The sequence below is a fragment of the Tachyglossus aculeatus genome, chromosome X1 (genome assembly GCF_015852505.1).
Source record: "Tachyglossus aculeatus isolate mTacAcu1 chromosome X1, mTacAcu1.pri, whole genome shotgun sequence".
Taxonomy (NCBI): Eukaryota; Metazoa; Chordata; class Mammalia; order Monotremata; family Tachyglossidae; genus Tachyglossus; species Tachyglossus aculeatus.
Genome location: NC_052101.1, coordinates 90,326,822 through 90,346,215, shown reverse-complemented (window position 1 = coordinate 90,346,215; position 19,394 = coordinate 90,326,822). Strand labels below are relative to the sequence as shown.

The 19,394-nt window shown below is 45.5% G+C and overlaps 1 protein-coding gene across 3 annotated transcripts in view; it reads left to right on the top strand.

Annotated features, from left to right (window-relative positions):
* TAMM41 (TAM41 mitochondrial translocator assembly and maintenance homolog) overlaps positions 1-19,394 on the top strand; it is a 44,517-nt gene that overhangs the window by 23,115 nt on the left and 2,008 nt on the right. For all 3 annotated transcript variants that reach the window (XR_005447744.1, XM_038740712.1, XM_038740713.1), the window contains exons 4-7: positions 7,369-7,519; positions 9,632-9,777; positions 14,504-14,669; positions 18,610-18,672. Coding sequence is in view for 2 of the 3 variants with exons in the window: in XM_038740712.1 (XP_038596640.1) it covers positions 7,369-7,519; positions 9,632-9,777; positions 14,504-14,669; positions 18,610-18,672 (526 nt within the window). In the remaining variant the exon portion in view is untranslated. The remainder of the gene's footprint in view (positions 1-7,368; positions 7,520-9,631; positions 9,778-14,503; positions 14,670-18,609; positions 18,673-19,394) is intronic.

Sequence of the window (19,394 nt, the reverse complement as noted above, 5' to 3'; positions counted from 1 at the left end):
GAAAAAAAAGTTCTGTGTGTATTTCCCCCTCCTCAAAAACTATCCATCTCCACTTCAAGCAGAAACTCCTGACCATCTGCTTTAAGGCAGTCAATCAGCTCTCACCCTTTTATCAATCCTTGCCCACTTCACTCCTCAAACACCTATTGACTATGCTTCAGACTCATCTTGTTCACTGTCAGTACCTTGCTTCTGCCCTCCCTCCTGCCTGGAAACTCCTCCCATCCCCTATCTGACTGACCGCCACTCTCTGCATCTTCAAAACCCTACTGAAATCATACCTCCTCCAGGAAGCCTTCCTTGACTAACCTCTCATCTCCCCACCTTATTCTCCATTGTGCGCTACCTACGCACTTAAGTCTGTATCTCCTAAGCACTTGGATATTCACTCCAGCCCCAAAGCACATATCATTATACTCTTCTGCTTCCCTTACCTGTTATTTATTTTAATGTCTGTCTTCCTCGCTAATCCGTACACTCCTTGGGTAGGGATTGTACCTGCCTACTCTGCTGTACTCTCCTGAGCGCTTAGTACAGTGCTCTGCAACATAAGCGCTCAGTAAATACCATTGTTTTATTTATCGATTGTTGGTCGGCCTGTACAATACCAGTTGAATAATGATTGCAATATTTTACTAATGTTCCCTTGTGGACTAGAAAAAATTCAGGGTTGTTATCGCCAGTAGCCATTAGAAACTGGCAGATTTTCATATTAAATGGAAAAGTTCTGGGCAGAAAAAAAATATCATTAGCAGTGATTGACTCCTCCATTTTTTACCTTCCACATCCTGCTAGCACTAGCTTCCTTCACAATAATTCCTGGATTCCCTCCTTCCTCTCCACACTTACAGTCATGACCTCAGTCTAACCCTCATCATCTCCCAGCTGGAGTACTGCATCAGCCTCCTTATTGGTCACCAGGCCTCCGGTTTTCCCTTCTTTAGTCTATCGTACACTCTTTGGCCTGGATCATCTTCCTAAAATGCATCCTTCCTCATAAGTCTCCAGTGACTAACCGTCTCCTTCAACATCAAAAACAGAAACTCCAGACCATTGGCTTGAAAGCTCCCCCAAATTTATCTTTCTGCTGCTTCTCCCACTACACCGCAACTCTCACTCTTCACTTCTTTCAAGCTCACCTCCTAACTGTACCTTGCTCTCAACTGTCCCATCTCTGACCAACGAAGAACACCCTTCCCCTTGCGGAAAACTCACTCCCCCGACTAATTCACCAAATCACATCCCTCTCAACCTTCAAAGCCATTTCTCCAGGAGACTTTTGCCGATGAATCCTCAGCTCCTGGGTCATGGCAGTCTATCAGCCACCCTTACCTTCAAGGGTAGAATTGCATGTTTCTTCTACTTCTTTCTCCATCTTTTGCTTACTTTTGTTGTTGCCTATAGTAGCTCTAGACTATCTGTATTTGCCTGCTTCTCGTGGTAGATTGTAAGCTTCTGGAGAACAAAGATGACCATGTCTTCTTGTATTTAATTCTCCCAAGTGCTTAGTACCCAGTGCTTTGCATTCAGTAGCTGCTCAATTAGTATTAATGATGATGAGGATGAAGAACACCAGATAGGTCTTTGATCCCTAATTGGCTTAGTGGCTTCAGCTTCACTTCTTCGGTCTCTCGGTAAAGATTCTAATGCAACTAAATGAGAAAACCACTTGTGAATTTTCTTTTTCTTACCCCCCCCCCCACCCACTATCTTAATACATGCATGAAACTCTAATTCTGCTTTTTAAAGTCACTCATTCTTTCAGAGATTTTCTGCATGGCAATTATTCCATTATCCGTGCAGTTCAGGGTAGGCCATCCCAGGAGGACACAAATGGCTATTCACAAATGCTAGAACTCTCCTTTTTTTCCCCCAGGCCTCTTTCTCAGTGCCTCAAGAATTTACTGGCTTTTCTCTCCTCACGTCAAATTCCCATTTCACCTCACGTTGAAGAAGCCGATCAGCACAATAGCAGACTCTTCAGAATTCGCTTATTTTCTTTTAAGTAAGGATGCTTTATTTTTTGCTCTCGATCCTAAAAAAAAATTCTTATGTAAAAACTTTCCTTTGAGAACAAATAGCTTTCTGTTGAACAACTCAAGAAACCCCACAAACCCTATTATTTCTTACGGTATATTCGTCAGTAAAATAAATGATTTTCAAAGAGTTTATATAAGAACTAGCAAAAAGAGACATGGGGGAAAATCTGGAAAAGAGATGCTTGAGATTAAAATAAGGAAAAAAATAATACGGTATGTTCGTCAGTTAGTAAAATAAATGACTTTCAAAGAGTTTATATAAGAACTAGCAAAAAGAGACATGGGGGAAAATCTGGAAAAGAGATGCTTGAGATTAAAATAAGGAAAAAAAATAATTGGGTTAAGGCAAAAGTAAATGGGTTTAATAACGTGGCTTTGGAGAAGGCAGGCAAAGTGGGATGGATACTAAATTAGATGACATGAAGAGGAGAAAAATAAAGCAAGTCTAGAAAGCCAGACCAGTGAGTTAAGAGGGCTAGAGGAAGATCACATTGAAAAGATAGGATGGAAAAGTAGAGCGGTGAAAATATAGAATGGGTTTGAATGGATCAGGCGTATTATTGACCAGGAATTTTTGGTTGAAAGATCTGATTTTAGCCTCAGTTTGCTCAAGACCAGCCTAATGCTAAACTTGAATCTAGCATCAGTGGGGCTTGAACCATGCAGGTGAAAGGACCAAGATAGTCCTGGGCCCCTCTTTCTTTGGGCTCCCAACTAGAGGAGCTCCTGGAGCTGAATCTATCCCTCTGCACGGCCTCTTCCTGCCTCTGTGGCCACTCCCGAGAACCCGGACCTCAGCACATCTTCCTGGCTGGCAGAGAACATGAGACTTTTCACTCTCCCTGCCCTCCCACTGCTTGCCCACCTCGTCAGCAGGCTTAACGACCTCATGGCAGGCAGGCTGCTGAAGGAGACCACAGGAGCATCGGCCTCCTCAGACAGTGGCCGTCGCGGGGACGGGCTTCAGCTAATTGAGAGGCACGCATGAGGGCACAGTGCATCCTATCATTTTTCGGCCTTCCCGGGCTGAGTTGTAACAAAAAATACTGGAGGCAAATCCTGCTCGCTCTCGTTGGCAGACCGGCCACACAGATATGACAGATTCTGTGAACCTGGCTCCTTTCAGTAGATTAGAAAGAGTGGAAAAGACAGATTGAGGCAAATTACATGTTGCTACAGGTCTCGAAGTAATGGTGGATGAAGAAACTTTGGAGAGCCTGATGAGCTCTTTAAAATCGCCAAGCAAAAAGTAGCACAGAATATTTGAATCATTTTCATTAAGTCAAAATCTGCAACTCCATAAACCTAAATGGAATGCCGCCTATGTAGAAGAACAATCCAAAACTATCTTGAATGTAGTCTAGGAAAATACATGGTATTTCCCTGATCATCCCACTGATCATGTAACCCTGGGTAAACACATCACAGATCTGGTTTTACCAGCTGTCAGATTATTTTGATAATACCTAACGTGGAAGAGCATCCAAATGCTTAATTAGGGACTTTAAAGTCCTAACGGCATGGACCATAAAAGAAAAATTCATGACTTCATTATCGGATAAGTAGCCTGTTCCAGGGCATGGGATTTGTGAAAGATTTGTAGGAGAGTAATTTAGCAAATAATGATTAAGTAAACTCTAGGATGTGACATGGGGTGGGGGTCTGCTATTTGTGTAAATAGCAACATATCCCAGAATGTTAGAAAAAGGAGTTTGAAAGTGAAAATCTCTATACTCTATGTCTTTCTTTTAATGGCATTAAGCACTTACTATGTGCCAGGTACTGAACTACCACTTTAATTCTTTAATGTCTTTAATTGTTCCTCATGGTGTCTTTAGTGTAGTGTTTCTGTGACTGTTAAACCTTTCTGTTGGAAAGGACTAATTTAACCTACAGTGGAGTCTAACTGTTCATCTTCAACTGAATATAAATGTAGACCATCCTTGAGTTGGGTGCAGGCAAAAGCCTGCAGAGGAATTTCTAAATGTTGATTAAATACATCTCAGAAGGGCCCAGCAGCAGAAATATGAATAAACATGGCCTTGATTAAGCACTTAATGCTAAGTGATTCATTCATTCATTCAATCGTATTCATTGAGCGCTTACTGTGTGCAGAGCACTGTGCTAAGCGCTTGGGAAGTACAAGTCGGCAACATATAGAGACGGTCCCTACCCAACAACGGGCCCACAGTCTGGAAGGGGGAGACAGACAACAAAACAAAACATGTAGACGGGTGTCAAAATCGTCAGAACAAATAGAATTATAGCTAGGTGCACATCATTAACAAAATAAATAGAATAGTAAATATGTACAAGTAAAATAAATAGAGTAATTGATCTGTACAAATATATACAAGTGCTGTGGGAAGGGGAAGGAGGTAAGGCAGAGGGGGGATGGGGAGGAGGAGAGCAAAAAGATGGCTCAGTCTGGGAAGGCCTCTTGGAGGAGGTGAGCTCTCAGTGGGGCTTTGAAGGGAGGAAGAGAGCTAGCTTGGCGGATGTTGGGAGGGAGGGCATTCCAGGCCAGGGGGAGGACGTGGGCCGGGGGTCGACGGCGGGACAGGCGAGAACGAGGCCCGGTGAGGAGGTTAGTGGCAGAGGAACGGAGGATGTGGGCTGGGGTGGAGAAGGAGAGAAGGGAGGTGAAGTAGGAGGGGACGAGGTGATGGACAGCCTTGAAGCCGAGAGTGAGGAGTTTTTGCTTGATTTGTAGGTTGACAGGCAGCCACTGGAGATTTTTGAGGAGATATGCAAGGTTATCCGATCAGACATAGTCCCTATTCCACATTAGGCTTACAGTCACTTATAGCCCTCTTTTACTGTTTAGGTAACTGAGGCTCAGAGAAGTTGAGTGACTTGCCTCAGGTCATCCAATAGGCCAATGATGGATTTGGACCTTGAACCTGAGTCTCTTGACACCCCATCCCATCCTTTCCATTAGGCCTTGCAGATCTCTGGGTGCTCACTCTATTTGATCTGGATCTGTACCCTTTAAGCCCTGGCTAGTCACCCCACCCTCAGCCCCACATTGCACTTATGAACATATCCATTCATTCAATCGTATTTACTGAGTGCTTACTGTGTGCAGAGCACTGAACTAAGCGCTTGGAAAGTACAATTCGGCAACAGATAGAGGCAGTCCCTACCCAGCCATGGTTTTATTTATTTGTATCTATGTCTTCTCCCCCTTCTTTATTCATTCATTCATTCTATCATATTTATTGAGCGCTTACTGTATGCAGAGCACTGTACTAATCACCTGGAAAGTACAGTTCAGCAACAGAGGGAGATAATCCCTGCCCACAGTGGGCTCACAGTCTAGAACGGGGGAGACAGACATCAAAACAAATAAACAGGCATCAGTAGCATTAATATAAGTAGATAGAATTAGAGATATATAACCACATCAGAACAAGTAAACAGGCATTAATGTAAATAAATAGAATTATAGATACGTACATATATACACAAGTGCTGTGGGGCAGGGAGGCGGGGTAGAGCAAAGGGAGCGAGTCAGGGCGATGGGGAGGGGAGGGGGATCTGAGGAAAAGGGGGGCTCAGTCTGGGAAGGCCTCCTGGAGGAGGTGGGCTTTCAGTGGGGCTTTAAAGGGGGAAAGTGAGCTAGTTTGACAGATTTGAGGAGAGAGGGTATTCCAGGTCAGAGGTAGGCCATGGGCCAGGGTCAATGGCGGGACAGGCGAGAAAGAGGCACAGTGAGGAGGTTAGTGACAGAGGTGTAGAGTGTGCGGTCTGGGCTGTAGAAGGAGAGAAGGGAGGTGAGGTAGGAGGGGGCAAGGTGAAGTGGCAGTGGTTATCATTTGAAGTGTTGTTGTGATTATTATCATTGTTATGATCATTGTGTATGAATCTTTAATTTTATTTATAATAATAGTGATAATGATGGTATTTGTTAAGTGCTTACTATGTGCTAGGCACTGTCCTAAGCGCTAGGGTAGATACAAGCAAAACGAGTTGGACAAAGTCCCTGTCCCATGTGGGGGCTCACAGATGAGGCAGCTGAGGCACAGAGAAGTGCAGTGATCTGCCCAAGATCACATAGCATCCCTTTGCTCTTCCCCAATGGACAGACTGACGGACAGACAGACGGATGGATGGAGAGACGGACGGAGAGGTGGATGGACAGATATGTCCATCTCCCCCTCTAGACTATAAACTCCTCATGGGCAGGGAACGTGTCTACCAACTCTGTTGTATTGTACTCTTCCAAGTGCATAGTGCAGTGCTCTGCACACAGTAAGTGCTCAACAAATGCTATTGATTGGAGAAGGTGGACAGATGCTTGTCTAATGAGTAACCTTCAGAGCCACCTACAGTACGCGGAAGAAAAGTAATGTGCAAGGGGTTTGCGGAAATCACTCTAGGACGTGTTTGTGTGCAGCATGAGATTTCGGCAGATTGCAAGGGTGAAAATAGATTCTGCAGGAAGCCTAGATTGCAAACTGCTATTTTACGGATCCAATTTGGCTCTGATCCTTTGTTCCAAAATACAGAAGTTTTTGAGAAGGTAGTGTTCTAAACTGGCTTATCCTCTAAAATTCACACTAAATTTAGTCATTCTGTAACATCATTATTAGAATCTTGTACGGGTGTTTTTAACCTTGGTTATCTAGGTCGATTAGAGATAAGGCCTGCTCCTTTCCATAGGTCAAGGTGGGAACTCAGTGAGGTCCAAAGTTGGATTTCTAACCTGAAGTTGGAAGCAGAGAGGGACTCACATCCTGAAAGGAGTCGGAGATGAATTCTTGGCCTTTCTTTTTTTTACCTTAGTTTTCATTCCTTTGGTTCAGACCCCCTTACTTTTGATCTCAGCCGTCGCTTTCGGCACAAAGACTGCTACTGAGGTACATCACTCCCCTTTGCCATTGTTGAAGTGGCACTTAGAGCGTACAGATGGAAATCCAGCAGAAGGAACCCATACGAAGCTGAAAATTCACTTTACGAGGCATGTGCAAGCTCGTCCTCTAGACTGCAAGCTCATTTGGGAAGGGAATGTGTCTACGAATTCTGTTGTATTGAACTCTCCCAAGTGCTCTGCACAGAGTGTGCGCTCAGTAAATACCACTGATTGATGGGATGTGTGGCGTCATGGCTTCAACGCAGACTCTGCACTTCTTCCCCTTCTGCTGGTGGCTACAGAACTTGTGCTGCTGTAATGCTGTAAGAATAAAATCCGGTTTCCCTCTAGACTGTAGGCACATTGTGGGCAGGAAACAATTCTGTTGTAGAGTACCCTCCCAAGCGCTTAGCGCAGTGCCCTGCACACAGTCAGTGTTCAGTAAATACCACTGACGAGGATCCACTTTTTCAGGTGAAGATCCTGGCACAGAAGGAGAACGGTTCCCTGCGATTTGCCCTCGGTAAGAACCTGAAGAGTGCTGTCACTGCCGCTTTCCTCATGCTGCCAGAAAGCTTCTCTGAAGAAGACCTCTTCGTCCAGATTGCTGGACTCTCCTACTCTGGTGAGTAGAAATGCTCCCCAGGGCTTTTTGCTGAGGATTTGAAGCCTGGGTTTCGGCGAGGCCAAGTAACCCATGCACGGAATGTAATCCAGGGAATCTACGAAGGGTCAAGGAGAAAAAGCAGTGCACTGTTTTAGGAGCAGTTGCTTGGCTAGGTTGGGATTGGGGGGTCTCCTGGGCACATCCTCTTGGGACACTGAGGGATTGTGTTTTCAGCACTGCATCTACTCTGTGAATGGAGGCAGCATGGTCTACCGGAAAAGGGCGTGGTGCCGGGATATCATCATCATCAATCGTATTTATTGAGCGCTTACTATGTGCAGAGCACTGTACCAAGCGCTTGGGAAGTACAAATTGGCAACATATACAGTCCCTACCCAACAGCGGGCTCACAGTCTAAAAGGGGGAGACAGAGAACAAAACCAAACATACTAACAAAATAAAATGAATAGATATGTTTCTGGGTTCTAGTCCCAACTCTGCCACTGGCCTGCAGTGTCCTTGGACAAGTCACTTTTAGCTTCTCTGCCTCCGTTTTCTCACCTGTAAAATGGAGATTAAAATGCCGGTTCTCCATTTCTCTTAAACCGTGAGTCCCATATGGGACAGGGACCGCGTATGTTCCGATTGTCTTATATCTCCTCCGGTGCTTAGCACAAGGTCTTTATTAAATGCTTACTACTAAGGCCTTTTTTAGGGTGGTGTGCTCCTTCAAGGGATGTCAGAGGGGGAAGGCGATTCAGGGATCGTTCCTTTCTCTACCCCGACCAAAGAATATATTGGTAAAATGCCTATTCAATCAGTGATATTTATTGAGCACTTCATGCAAAGAACTGTACTAAGCTGTTTTTTTAAAAGCATTTATTAAGCGCTTACTATGTGCAAAGCACTGTTCTAAGCGCTGGGGAGGTTACAGGGTGATCACGTTGCCCCACTGGGGGGCTCAGTGTCTTCATCCCCATTTTACAGATGAGGAAACTGAGGCCCAGAGAAGTGAAGTGACTTGTCCAAAGTCACGCAGCTGGCAATTGGCAGAGTCGAGATTTGAACCCATGACCTCTGACTCCAAAGCCCGGGCTCTTTCCACTGAGCCACGCTACTTCTCTTGGGAGAGTACAAGGTTGGTAGACATGATCCCTGCCCTCAAGTAGCTTACATTCTAGCTGGAGGCAGATATTAAATCTACCCCAGTACCTTGTATCTTAGAAGGTACCAGTGCTTAGAACCCCAGTGCTTAGAACAGTGGTTGGCACATAGTAAGCCCTTAACAAATACCATCATTATTATTAAATTACAGGTAAGGGAAGCGATCAAGTATAAGGATATGTACATGTTGGGGGCTGGGGGGGTGAGTGCCCAAGTGCTTAGGGGTTGAGATTAAGTGGCACCGGTGAGGCAGAAGAGAGGGGAAAATAGGGTAGGGAAATGAGAAGCAGGGTGGCTCAGTGGAAAGAGCCCGGGCTTTGGAGTCAGAGGTCATGGGTTCAAATCCCGACTCTGCCAATTGTCAGCTGTGTGACTTTGGGCAAGTCACTCAACTTCTCTGGGCCTCAGTTACCTCATCTGTAAAATGGGGATTAAAACTGTGAGCCCCCCGTGGGACAACCCGATCGCCTTGTAACCTCCCCAGCGTTTAGAACAGTTCTTTGCACATAGTAAGCGCTTAATAAATGCCACCATATTATTAAATGAGAGGTTAGTCAGGGAAGGCTTCCTGGAGGAGAGATGATTACAGTATGGCTTGGAAGATGGGGAGAGCACTGATCTTTCATATGTAAACCGTGGCTTTATAAGGGTATCTCCTCCCGAGTGGGGAAGACCCTATTGTGGCAGCCTCTTATTGGTCCTGAAGCCATTCTTATGTAGAAGGAAAAGGCTTAGGGCTGCCAGATTGGGCTCTTATAAGCAGTCTCCTGTTTCTTCCTGCCTCTCCCTCACCACTCCTCCCTTTGCCTGCCTGACAAGTAACCCTGACGACAGATATCCATCAGATAAACCGAGGTTTGGTGTGGGGAGCTTGTAAGCACTACCCTCATCTGAAAATTCCAGAGCGCTTCTTAGGTTGTCGATTCTGAGTGAGAGACTGTTTGACCTTGTTTCTGTTCTGACCAGGTGACTTCCGGATGGTGTTTGGAGAGGAAAAAGCAAAGGTGCAGAATATTGTAAAACCCAACATAGCTCACTTTCGAGAGCTCTACAGTAATATCCTGCAGGAGAACCCCCAAGTGGTGTATAAACTTCACCAAGGCAAGCTAGAGGTAAACAGACATAAGGAAATGAGTTTGACTTCATCAGGAGGTACCTCGTTCCTATCTGCCTATTATTTTATTACAGCTTTGCTCCCCAAACCAAAGACAGAACAGTGCTAATTACCCAGGTGAACTTGGAGCTGTCCTAATAGCCAGTCCCCCAAATTCAGGCCAAAAAAAAAAAAAAAATAGCCTTCCCTTGAATTATCAGGAAGGTGCTCAATTCTCAGAAAAAAGGGTTTCCCTTTAGTTGCATAACCCTAGAAAATGCCGACAATTGGAATAGAAGATTTGACTGGTCCAAGTTGGGGCTTAGTTGGCCTGCTGGCCAAATCTCTTTCCCTTCCCAGTTCTCTCTCTCATTCCACATGTAGTTAAAACTCACTTCCTTGGAAAGTTAAAAACACATGCTTGCTATGAGAGGCCAGCTTTACAGCCAACTCGTAGAATACACTTTGTTAAGATTAATTGCATGCCAGGCTAATGATGGTTGCATGTCCCCAAAATATCCTGGGACATGATTAATCGTTGTGTTGGGCCAGTGCCTGGAAAGTGCCTTGAAAGCCATTAAAAAAAATTTCACTAGCATTTTTTTTAACCTGCCAGCTCTCCCCTCACAAATAGTAATTTTTTAAAAAAAACAATAATAGTAATAAAAATAATCCAGTAATAGCCACAATTCCCTCCTGTCATTCCTCTCCAGACTCCTTGAGTGAGGTGTCTACACCTGCCGCCTCCACTTCCTCTCCTCCAGTTCTGTCCTTGACCTCTTCCAATCTGGCTTCCCCCCCCTTCACCCCACAGAAACTGCCTTCTCTAAGGTCACCGAGGGCCTTCCTTCTTGCCAGATTTGACAGACTCTACTCCATCCTAGTCCTCCTTGATCTCTCAGCTGCCTTCGACACTGGGGACCACCCCCTTCCCCAGGAAACCCACTTGGCTTTACAGACACTGCCTTCTCCTGGTTCTCCTATCTCTCTGACTGCCCCTTCTCAGCCTCTTTCACAGGCTCCTCCTCTGCCTCTCACCCTCTAGCTATGGGAGTCGGGGTGGGGGGTCCCCTTCTATTCTCCATCTACACCCACTCCCTTGGAGAACTCATTTGCTCATTACACAGATGATTCCCAAATCCACCTCTCCCCTTCTCTGCAGTCTTGTAATTCCTCCTGCCTTCAGGATAGCTCTACTTGGCTGTCCCGCTATCACCTCAAACTTTACATTTCCAAAACAGAACTCCTCCATCACCTTGCCCCCTTTTACCTTTACCTCCATGATTTCGTACTATCAATCATATTTATTGAGCGCTCACTGTGTGCAGAGCACTGTACTAAGCGCTTGGGAAGTACTAGTTGGCAACATATAGAGATGGTCCCTACCCAACAGTGGGCTCACAGTCTAGAAGGGGGGACACAGAGAACAAAACAAAACATATTAACAAAGTACAATAAATAGAATAGATATGTACAAGTAAAATAAATAGAGTAATAAATACGTACAAACATATATACATATATACAGGTGCTGTGGGGAAGGTAAGGAGGTAAGGCGGGGGGATGCAGAGGGGTAGGAGGGGGAGAGAAAGGAGGGGGCTCAGTCTGGGAAGGCCTCCTGGAGGAGGTGAGCTCTCAGCAGGGCCTTGGACCTACAACCCAAACCGCACACTTTGCTCCTCTAACATCAGCCTACTCACTGTACCTCCGTCTCACCAATCTCGCCGCAACTCCTTGCCCATGTCCTGCCTCTGGTCTGGAGCTCCTGTCTACATCTCCATTCAACGATCACTCTCCCCACCTTCAAATCCCTATTAAAATTACATCTCCTCCAAGAGGCCTTCCCCAACTAAGTCTCCATTTCCTTTTCTCCCACTCCCTTCTGCATCACCCTTGCACTTGGATTTGCACCCTTTAGTCACCACTCTCTCAGACCCACAGCACTTATGTACATATCTGTAATTTATTATTTATATTAATGTCTGTATCCCCATCTAGACTGGAAGCTTGTTGTGGGCAGGGAATGTGTCTACCAGCTCTTATATTGTACTCTCCCAAGTGCTTAGTACAGTGCTCTGCACACAGTAAGTGTTCAATATGATCGATCCTCATCTTCCCACCCAAATCCTCTCCTCCTCGGACTGTCCCATCACTGTAGATGACACCACCGTCATCCATCTCACAAGCCCATAACCGTGGAACCGTGGCATAATCTTCAACTCATCTCTCTTACCCCACGTATGCAGTGTCAACCTTCACAACATTGCCAAAGTCTGCCCTTTTCTCTCCATCCAAACTGCTACCATGCCAATCCAAGCACACATCATATCTCACCTTGACTACTGCATCAGCCTCCTCGTTGACCTCCCCGCCATGTCTCTGCCCATTCCAGGTCATGCTTCACTATGTTGCCCAGATCATTTTTATTTAAAACACAACAAAACAAAAAAAGGGCACCATTCAGCCCATATCTTCCCACTCCTCAAGAACCTCCAGTGTTTACCCATCCACTTCCACATAAAACAGGAGCTCCTTACCATCAGTTTTAAGGCAGTTGGCTTTCCCCCTCCTCCCTAAATTCACTAATCTTCTACAACCCAGCTGTCACACTTTGCTCCTCTAATGCTAGGCCTTGATCTCATCTGTCTTGCTGCTAGTCCCTCACCCACGTACGTACTCCTTCTGGCTGGGAACTCCCTCCCCCTTTTGTATCTTTTAGACTGTGAGCCCACTGTTGGGTAGGGACTGTCTCTATATGTTGCCAATTTGTACTTCCCAAGCGCTTAGTACAGTGCTCTGCACATAGTAAGCGCTCAATAAATACGATTGATGATGATCTAACCGACCATTCTCCCCACCTTCAAAGCCCTACTAAAGTCCCAACTTCTCCGAGAGGCCTTCTGCGACTAATCCTTCATGCTCCCTACTCCCTCTTGCATTGCCTCTGCACTTGATCTCCATCCCACCCTCAGCCCCGCAGCACTTAGGTACAGATCCTTATGCCCTGACATTTCCCCACATCTGTAATTTATTTTAATGTCCATCTCCCACTCTAGTCTGTAAGCTCTTTGTGGGCAGGGATTGTTTCTGTCTTTATTGTATTATACTCTACAATACTTGCCTCATGTGGATTTGTCAAAATGACTTTCTAGTTCTACAAATTCTTATCTTGAGATAGGCCTCCTCCTCTGCTCTTCCACCCATTACTGCCCTGCTGTTACCTCAGGGTAAGAGAACAGAACTAGAAGCCATACCAGTGTCCTGGCATCCTTCACCACTATCCAACATATGCCACCTTTTTTTATGCTACCTGTCTGGCACTTACCAGGTGCCAGGCATTCTACTAAGTGCTGGGTAGATACAAGCTAATCAGGTTGGACACAGTCCAACAGAAGAGATAACTTCGGCACAGAGAAGTTGTGACTTGCCCAAGGTCACACAGCACATATGTGGCAGAGCCAGGATTAGAACCCAGGACCTTCTGACTTCTGGGCCCGTGCTCTGTCCGCTAGGCCATGCTACTTCTTGAGCTCTAGGTCAGGGTGCATCTAGAAATTGCCCTTAGCGGGTCTTGTGAAAACTGGTAGTGAAATGAGTTCTGGCATGTGCTAATATTCCCCTTTCCCTAATGTTTGAGGAGATGTGGAAGTGACTGCTGAAAGAGGTGAGGCCCCAAAGCAAGGGCGGCATCCCGTTTTTAGCGGTAGCAGCGATGTGATGTTTGGCATTGGCCAACGGACTGTTTACCCAGACTGCATCATAGAAGTGATAGCTCCAAATGTGGCAGCGTCAAGGAGGCATAGCGAATTAGCTGGATGCTTGTTTGGCCCTTGAAGGTGCTCTAACAGGACAGCATGGCCTAGTGGAAAGAGCCCAGGACTGGAAGTTATGAGACCTGAATTCTTTGCCACTGCCCTGCTATATGACCTTGGGCAAGTCACAGCCTCACTGGGACCCGGTTCCTCATCTGTAAAATGGGGATATGACAGAGTGTCATCCCCTTGTGCGACAGGTACTCTGCCCAATCTGATCACTTTGCGTCTACCCTTGCCTTTAGCACGTATTAGTGCTTAATGACTGTGCTAGTTATTAAAGAAAACATGCTTTAGTAATTTCTTGATTCACAGGATTCTAATCATTTCGTTTACTTGTCCTTCAACTGAATGTCTCCAAATGCAAGTTGGAAATATATTTCTTCCTCCCAGGGCATTGCTATAATGGCAAAGCCACTTATAAAAAATCAATTCTATCCAGTTATCCTGTAGTGTGGGAGTTGTGCTCTTTTAGAACCCCACATTAAGGAAAACTCACACTGCCATACTTACATGTGTCCGACGCTACACAAATGCATACAGCCTTTTTGAGCCCAAATTGTACTGTTTCCATATAGGCTTGAATTATTGGGATAAATTACCTCATTTTGTCAACATGTTCTAAATGCCTAGTAGAGTGCTCTGAAGCAATAGATGCTCGAGATACAGATGATGATATGTAGTGCTTTTTTCCAGTAGATAATGTAATAAGTTTTAATTCTTTAGTTCTAAAACACCAACAATTTGGCCTTATAAAAGGAACTAGTCTTCTTCTACAGAGAGAAAACAGAATGGGTCTTTATTATAGGATCAGACTATCCCCAAACCCATCTGCATCTGTTTAGTCCAAGAGGAAGTCTGGGTATGTGTTTAAGCTTAAACCATTCTAAAGGCATTGACTATCTTCAAAAGCATTTTTTTTCTTTTATTCAGTTAGATAAAAGTCCAGAAGGTCAGTTCACTCAGCTAATGACTTTGCCAAAGACCCTGCAACAGCAAATAACTTATATCGTGGACCCTCCTGGAAAGAACCGAGATGTGGAAGAAACCCTATTACAAGTCGCTCAGGATCCTGATTGTGGCATGATGGTGCAACAGGGTATGTTTTGGAAGTTATTACATCAGCGATGACGGTACAAGGCCAGCGGTCAGTAACATTTGTTGTTAGGTTGTAAGCTCTTTGAGGGGAGGGATCTTGTTTATCAACTATTGTACTCTCCTAAATGCTTAGTACAGTGCTGACAGGTGCTCACTAACCTACTGGGAGCGGGGTACTATATTAAACACTTGGGAGAATCTGTCTCCACTCAAAAGTGTAGGTTGGCTTAGAGGAGGAGGGAAGTGAGCGTGCGGGGTTATAGTAGGAATTCAGCGAGGTAATATTGGAGGAGGAAGGTGATTGAGTGCTTTAAAGTCAATGGTGAAGAGTTTCTGTTTGAGGCAGAGGTGGATGAGCCATCACTGGAGGTGCGGGGAACATAGACTGAAATTTTTGTAGAAACATAATCCAGGCAGCAGAGTGAATTATGGAGTGGAAAGGGACAGGAAGCAGGGAGGTCAGTAAGGAGGCTGATGCAGTAGTCAAGAAAGACTAGGATAAGTGCAGAGCCTCTTTTTGCAGGCTCCTCCTCTGCCTCCCACTCTACTGAGGGAGTCCCTCAAGGCCCATTTCTGGATTCCTTTGGAAAACTCATTCACTCAATCAATCAATCAATCAATCGTACCTGGTCCTGGTAAGCAATGGACTTCCAGAATCATCCCTCTTCTCCTGACTCACCTCTATAAGGGGGTGTGGGTTTCCCTCTAGGCTGATTTCTCCCTCTGAGGCCACATCACCTATTCCCAATTCCTGGTTTGGGGAGCCAGGGCCCCAGAGATGAAGGTTAACTTGGGCTGCGGGTGGCCGGGAAGACTCACCCTCCTTCTTTCCACCACTCTGCATGCACAGCACAAGCTGATAGGGTGATGCAGCCCCTGAGGTGAAAAGGTCAGCAAATCTGGGAAGCAGAACACTAGCCCCAGCTCTGTTCCCCCATTCATGGTATAAAAATTAAAATTAAAAAAACACTCAGCCGGTTCAGTTTGGAGCAGTCGACCAACCTTCCTATGACTTGAAGACAACACCGCTGGTGGTGAGATTGTATCCAGGACTGTCATGGACAGTGAATCTCTTGCCCATGAAAATATAGTTGGGCACCTTGCCATTATCCAGGGTGAGCCTCAGACACCGAGGGTGCTGGGAAATCCCAGCTCCACCACTTGTCAGCTGTGTGACTTTGGGCAAGTCACTTAACTTCTCTGTGCCTGTTACCTCATCTGGAAAATAGGGATTAAGACTGTGGGCTCCATGAGGGACAACCTGATTACCTTGTATCTACCCCAGTGCTTGGCACATAGTAAGCACTTAAATACCATTATTATTATTATTATCATCATCATTATTATTATTAAATGGCACTGCTGTCTCTCCCTCAGCAAGAGATGAGTCCATGACTGCCTCCGTCGCATAGGACTCTAGGCTTGGGAGAAAAGAGGAAAAGGTGTAAACCGCGGTCAATGGAACGTGCACTTCACTTGGTTTAGCAGCAGTAGCGATGGGTTATCCTGAACCATTCCCACTTCTTACCTGATGCCCATGTCCGGTGGCACACACTGTAAGATGGATGGCAAGGGCAGCCTGTGCAGTCTGTGGCTGGGGAACAGAATCTCTCAGATCCGATCAGCAGCAGATACTGCTGAACTTTTCTAGTATCCGATAGGCGGCCAAGTTGCCCGCTGGGCCGTGGTACTGCCTAAAGCTCTGTTGCAATTCCAACTTGTACTTCCCAAGCATTTAGTACAGTGCTCTGCACACAGTAAGCGCTCAATAAATACGATTGAATGAATGAATGAAATTCCAGGCCTGCCTAAGTTATGGAGTTCTTCAATATCTACTCCAGAAGGACTTTTACAGAAAGGGAGAAGCAGCGTGGCTTAGTGGAAAGAGCAGGGGGAGTCAGAGGACCTGGGTTCTAATCCCAGCTTCATCACTTAGCTGCTGTATGACCTTGGGCAAATCACCTTGCTTCTGGGTGTCAGTTCCCTCATCTGCAAATTGAGGATTTAATATCTGTTCTTCCTCCTACTTAGACTGCGAACCCCACGTGGGACCTGATGATCTTGTATCTACTCCAGCGCTTGGCACATAAGCAAGCACTTAAATACAGTTATTATTATTGGAGAGCAGTGGATTTGTAGCATTATTCAACAGCTTTACATATTCCTGAAGCTCTGAGGGGGGCCAGTGCCATATTGACCATCTATTAAGTGATCCCAACACTCATGGGCAGGAGAGCCAACGTAGCATAAAGTGGCACCCGAACTATCTGGGTGGCACAGCGGCAAGCTTCTAAAGTGCTGACACCTACGAGCAGCTCCAGGAAAATGCTAGCGAGGCCTTATCAAAGCACAGATTCCTCCACCAAGCATGTTACCAACAGCCAATGGGTGCTTCTCCATAATAATAATAAATAATAATAGTGCTTTCTGTTAAGCACTTACTATGTGCTAAGCACTGGGATAGATACAAGGTAATCAGGTTGTCCCACATGGGGCTCACAGTCTTAATCCCTGCTTTACAGATGAGGTAACAGGCATAGAGAAGTTAAATTACTTGCCCAAAATCACGCAACTGATCAATCAATCGTATTTATTGAGTGCTTACTGTGTGCAGAGCACTGTACTAAGCGCTTGGGAAGTACAAGTTGGCAACATATAGAGACGGTCCCTACCCAACAGTGGGCTCACAGTCTAGAAGAGGGAGACAGAGAACAAAACCAAATATATTAACAAAATAAAATAAATAGAATAGATATGTACAAGTAAAATAGAGTAATAAATATGTACAAACATATATACATATATACAGGTGCTGTGGGGAAGGGAAGGGGGTAAGATGGGGGGGATGGAGAGGGGGACGAGGGGGAAGGAAGGAGGGGGCTCAGTCTGGGAAGGCCTCCTGGAGGAGGTGAGCTCTCAGTAGGGCCTTCAAGGGAGGAAGAGAGCTAGCTTGGCGGATGGGCAGAGAGAGGGCATTCCAGGCCAGGGGGATGATGTGGGCCAGGGGTCAACGGCGGGACAGACGAGAACGAGGCACGGTGAGGAGATTAGCGGCAGAGGAGCGGAGGGTGTGGGTTGGGCTGGAGAAGGAGAGAAGGGAGGTGAGGTAGGAGGGGGTGAGGTGATGGACAGCCTTGAAGCCCAGGGTGAGGAGTTTCTGCCTGATGCTCAGATTGATTGGTAGCCACTGGAGATTTTTGAGGAGGGGAGTAACATGCCCAGAGCATTTCTGGACAAAGACAATCCGGGCAGCGGCGTGAAGTATGGATTGAAGTGGGGAGAGACACAAGGATGGGAGATCGGAGAGGAGGCTGATACAATAGTCCAGACGGGATAGGATGAGAGCTTGAACGAGCAGGGTAGCGGTTTGGATGGAGAGGAAAGGGCGGATCTTGCAGAGCTGGGATTAGAACTCACGTCCTCTGACTTCCAAACCCGCGCTCTTGCCACTAGGCTATGCTGCTTCTCCAGGGGGTGTCTTTGGATTATCAGGTGCCTCCGGGAGGTCTCTTTCATTCAGGATGGTGGGGGAAGACCATGGTGTTCATTCTAAACTGACATGTCACCCACTCAATGAGAGAAGTAGATTTTTGCTATTTTAGCTTTCCAGTATTGTATGATCTTTTTTCCATGCTTTGGCACCATCGCAGAGTCAGAAAAAAAAAAATCCTCAATGACAGCTGCCTTCTCAACGTCATTCTGTGTCCACCCACATTCTGCTAGGCTCCTTTCTCTTCATCCATATTTCACCCTTGCAGGGCTTGTGTGTCAATTGTAAAGAGAGCAGAATTTCTGTCTTCATAACTGAATAGAAATAGCTCTTGTCTAGGTAATCAACTGGCTTATTAAAGTAACTGGCTAAATTGTAGTTATTGTTTTGTGTTCTAAGTGCCCAAATGACTAATATCTGGTCCTTGTATCCTTTTCTGGGCTGTGTACAGGTCTTTCAGGAATTGTGCGCCTCTCTAGCATAATGCAGAGTGCCAAAGGAATCCTCACAGCTGGTAAGAGTTTAAGCCTATTTTGGTTTGACAGCTCATGGGTGTGCAGAAAATACATCTGGGTGTTGATGAAGTCATTTTATTCCTGATGGACCTCCTGTTTTGGTGATATTTTTAATGCAGGCCAGATTTTAAGCCTCCATAGTTTTTGGAATTTTGTTAATAATAAGTACCTGGATTCATATCTTCAAAGGCACTAAAAATGGTCTTTTCCTCATCTATATCTATAAACGTTGTCATTTAAGCACCTCCAAATTAGGGTTTTCAGCCCTTCAAAACTCCTGTACTTCAAGGGCGTACTTTCAGAGGAGAGCTAGCTAACTCTTTTTGGAAGTCAAAAAAATGCATTCAACTTTTGGTGGTTCACTAGGATGAAAAACCTCCAATATATTTGTCAAATAAATGGGTCTATCATGTTAACCTTACTGTCCATGCTCCCCAGATTTATGGAGCACTAAGGGTCTATCCCGAATCTGAAGGGATGATTACCCACCTGCCACAAATTCAGAATTATTCTCTGCAACAGGCTGCTTTTTTTATTTCCAGACTGTAGGGGACAGGACTTTCACCCTATTTCCCTGGACACTCTTCCAGTACATAGAGGAGTCATGTGTGATTTCCCTCCCCGATATACCAGTTCGGGTGTTTCTGAGTGACGTTATTTTTGTTAGTTTGGGAGAAGAGTTTTTAAATCTCTTGTAGAGTTGTTCCCTTGATTTGCTGTC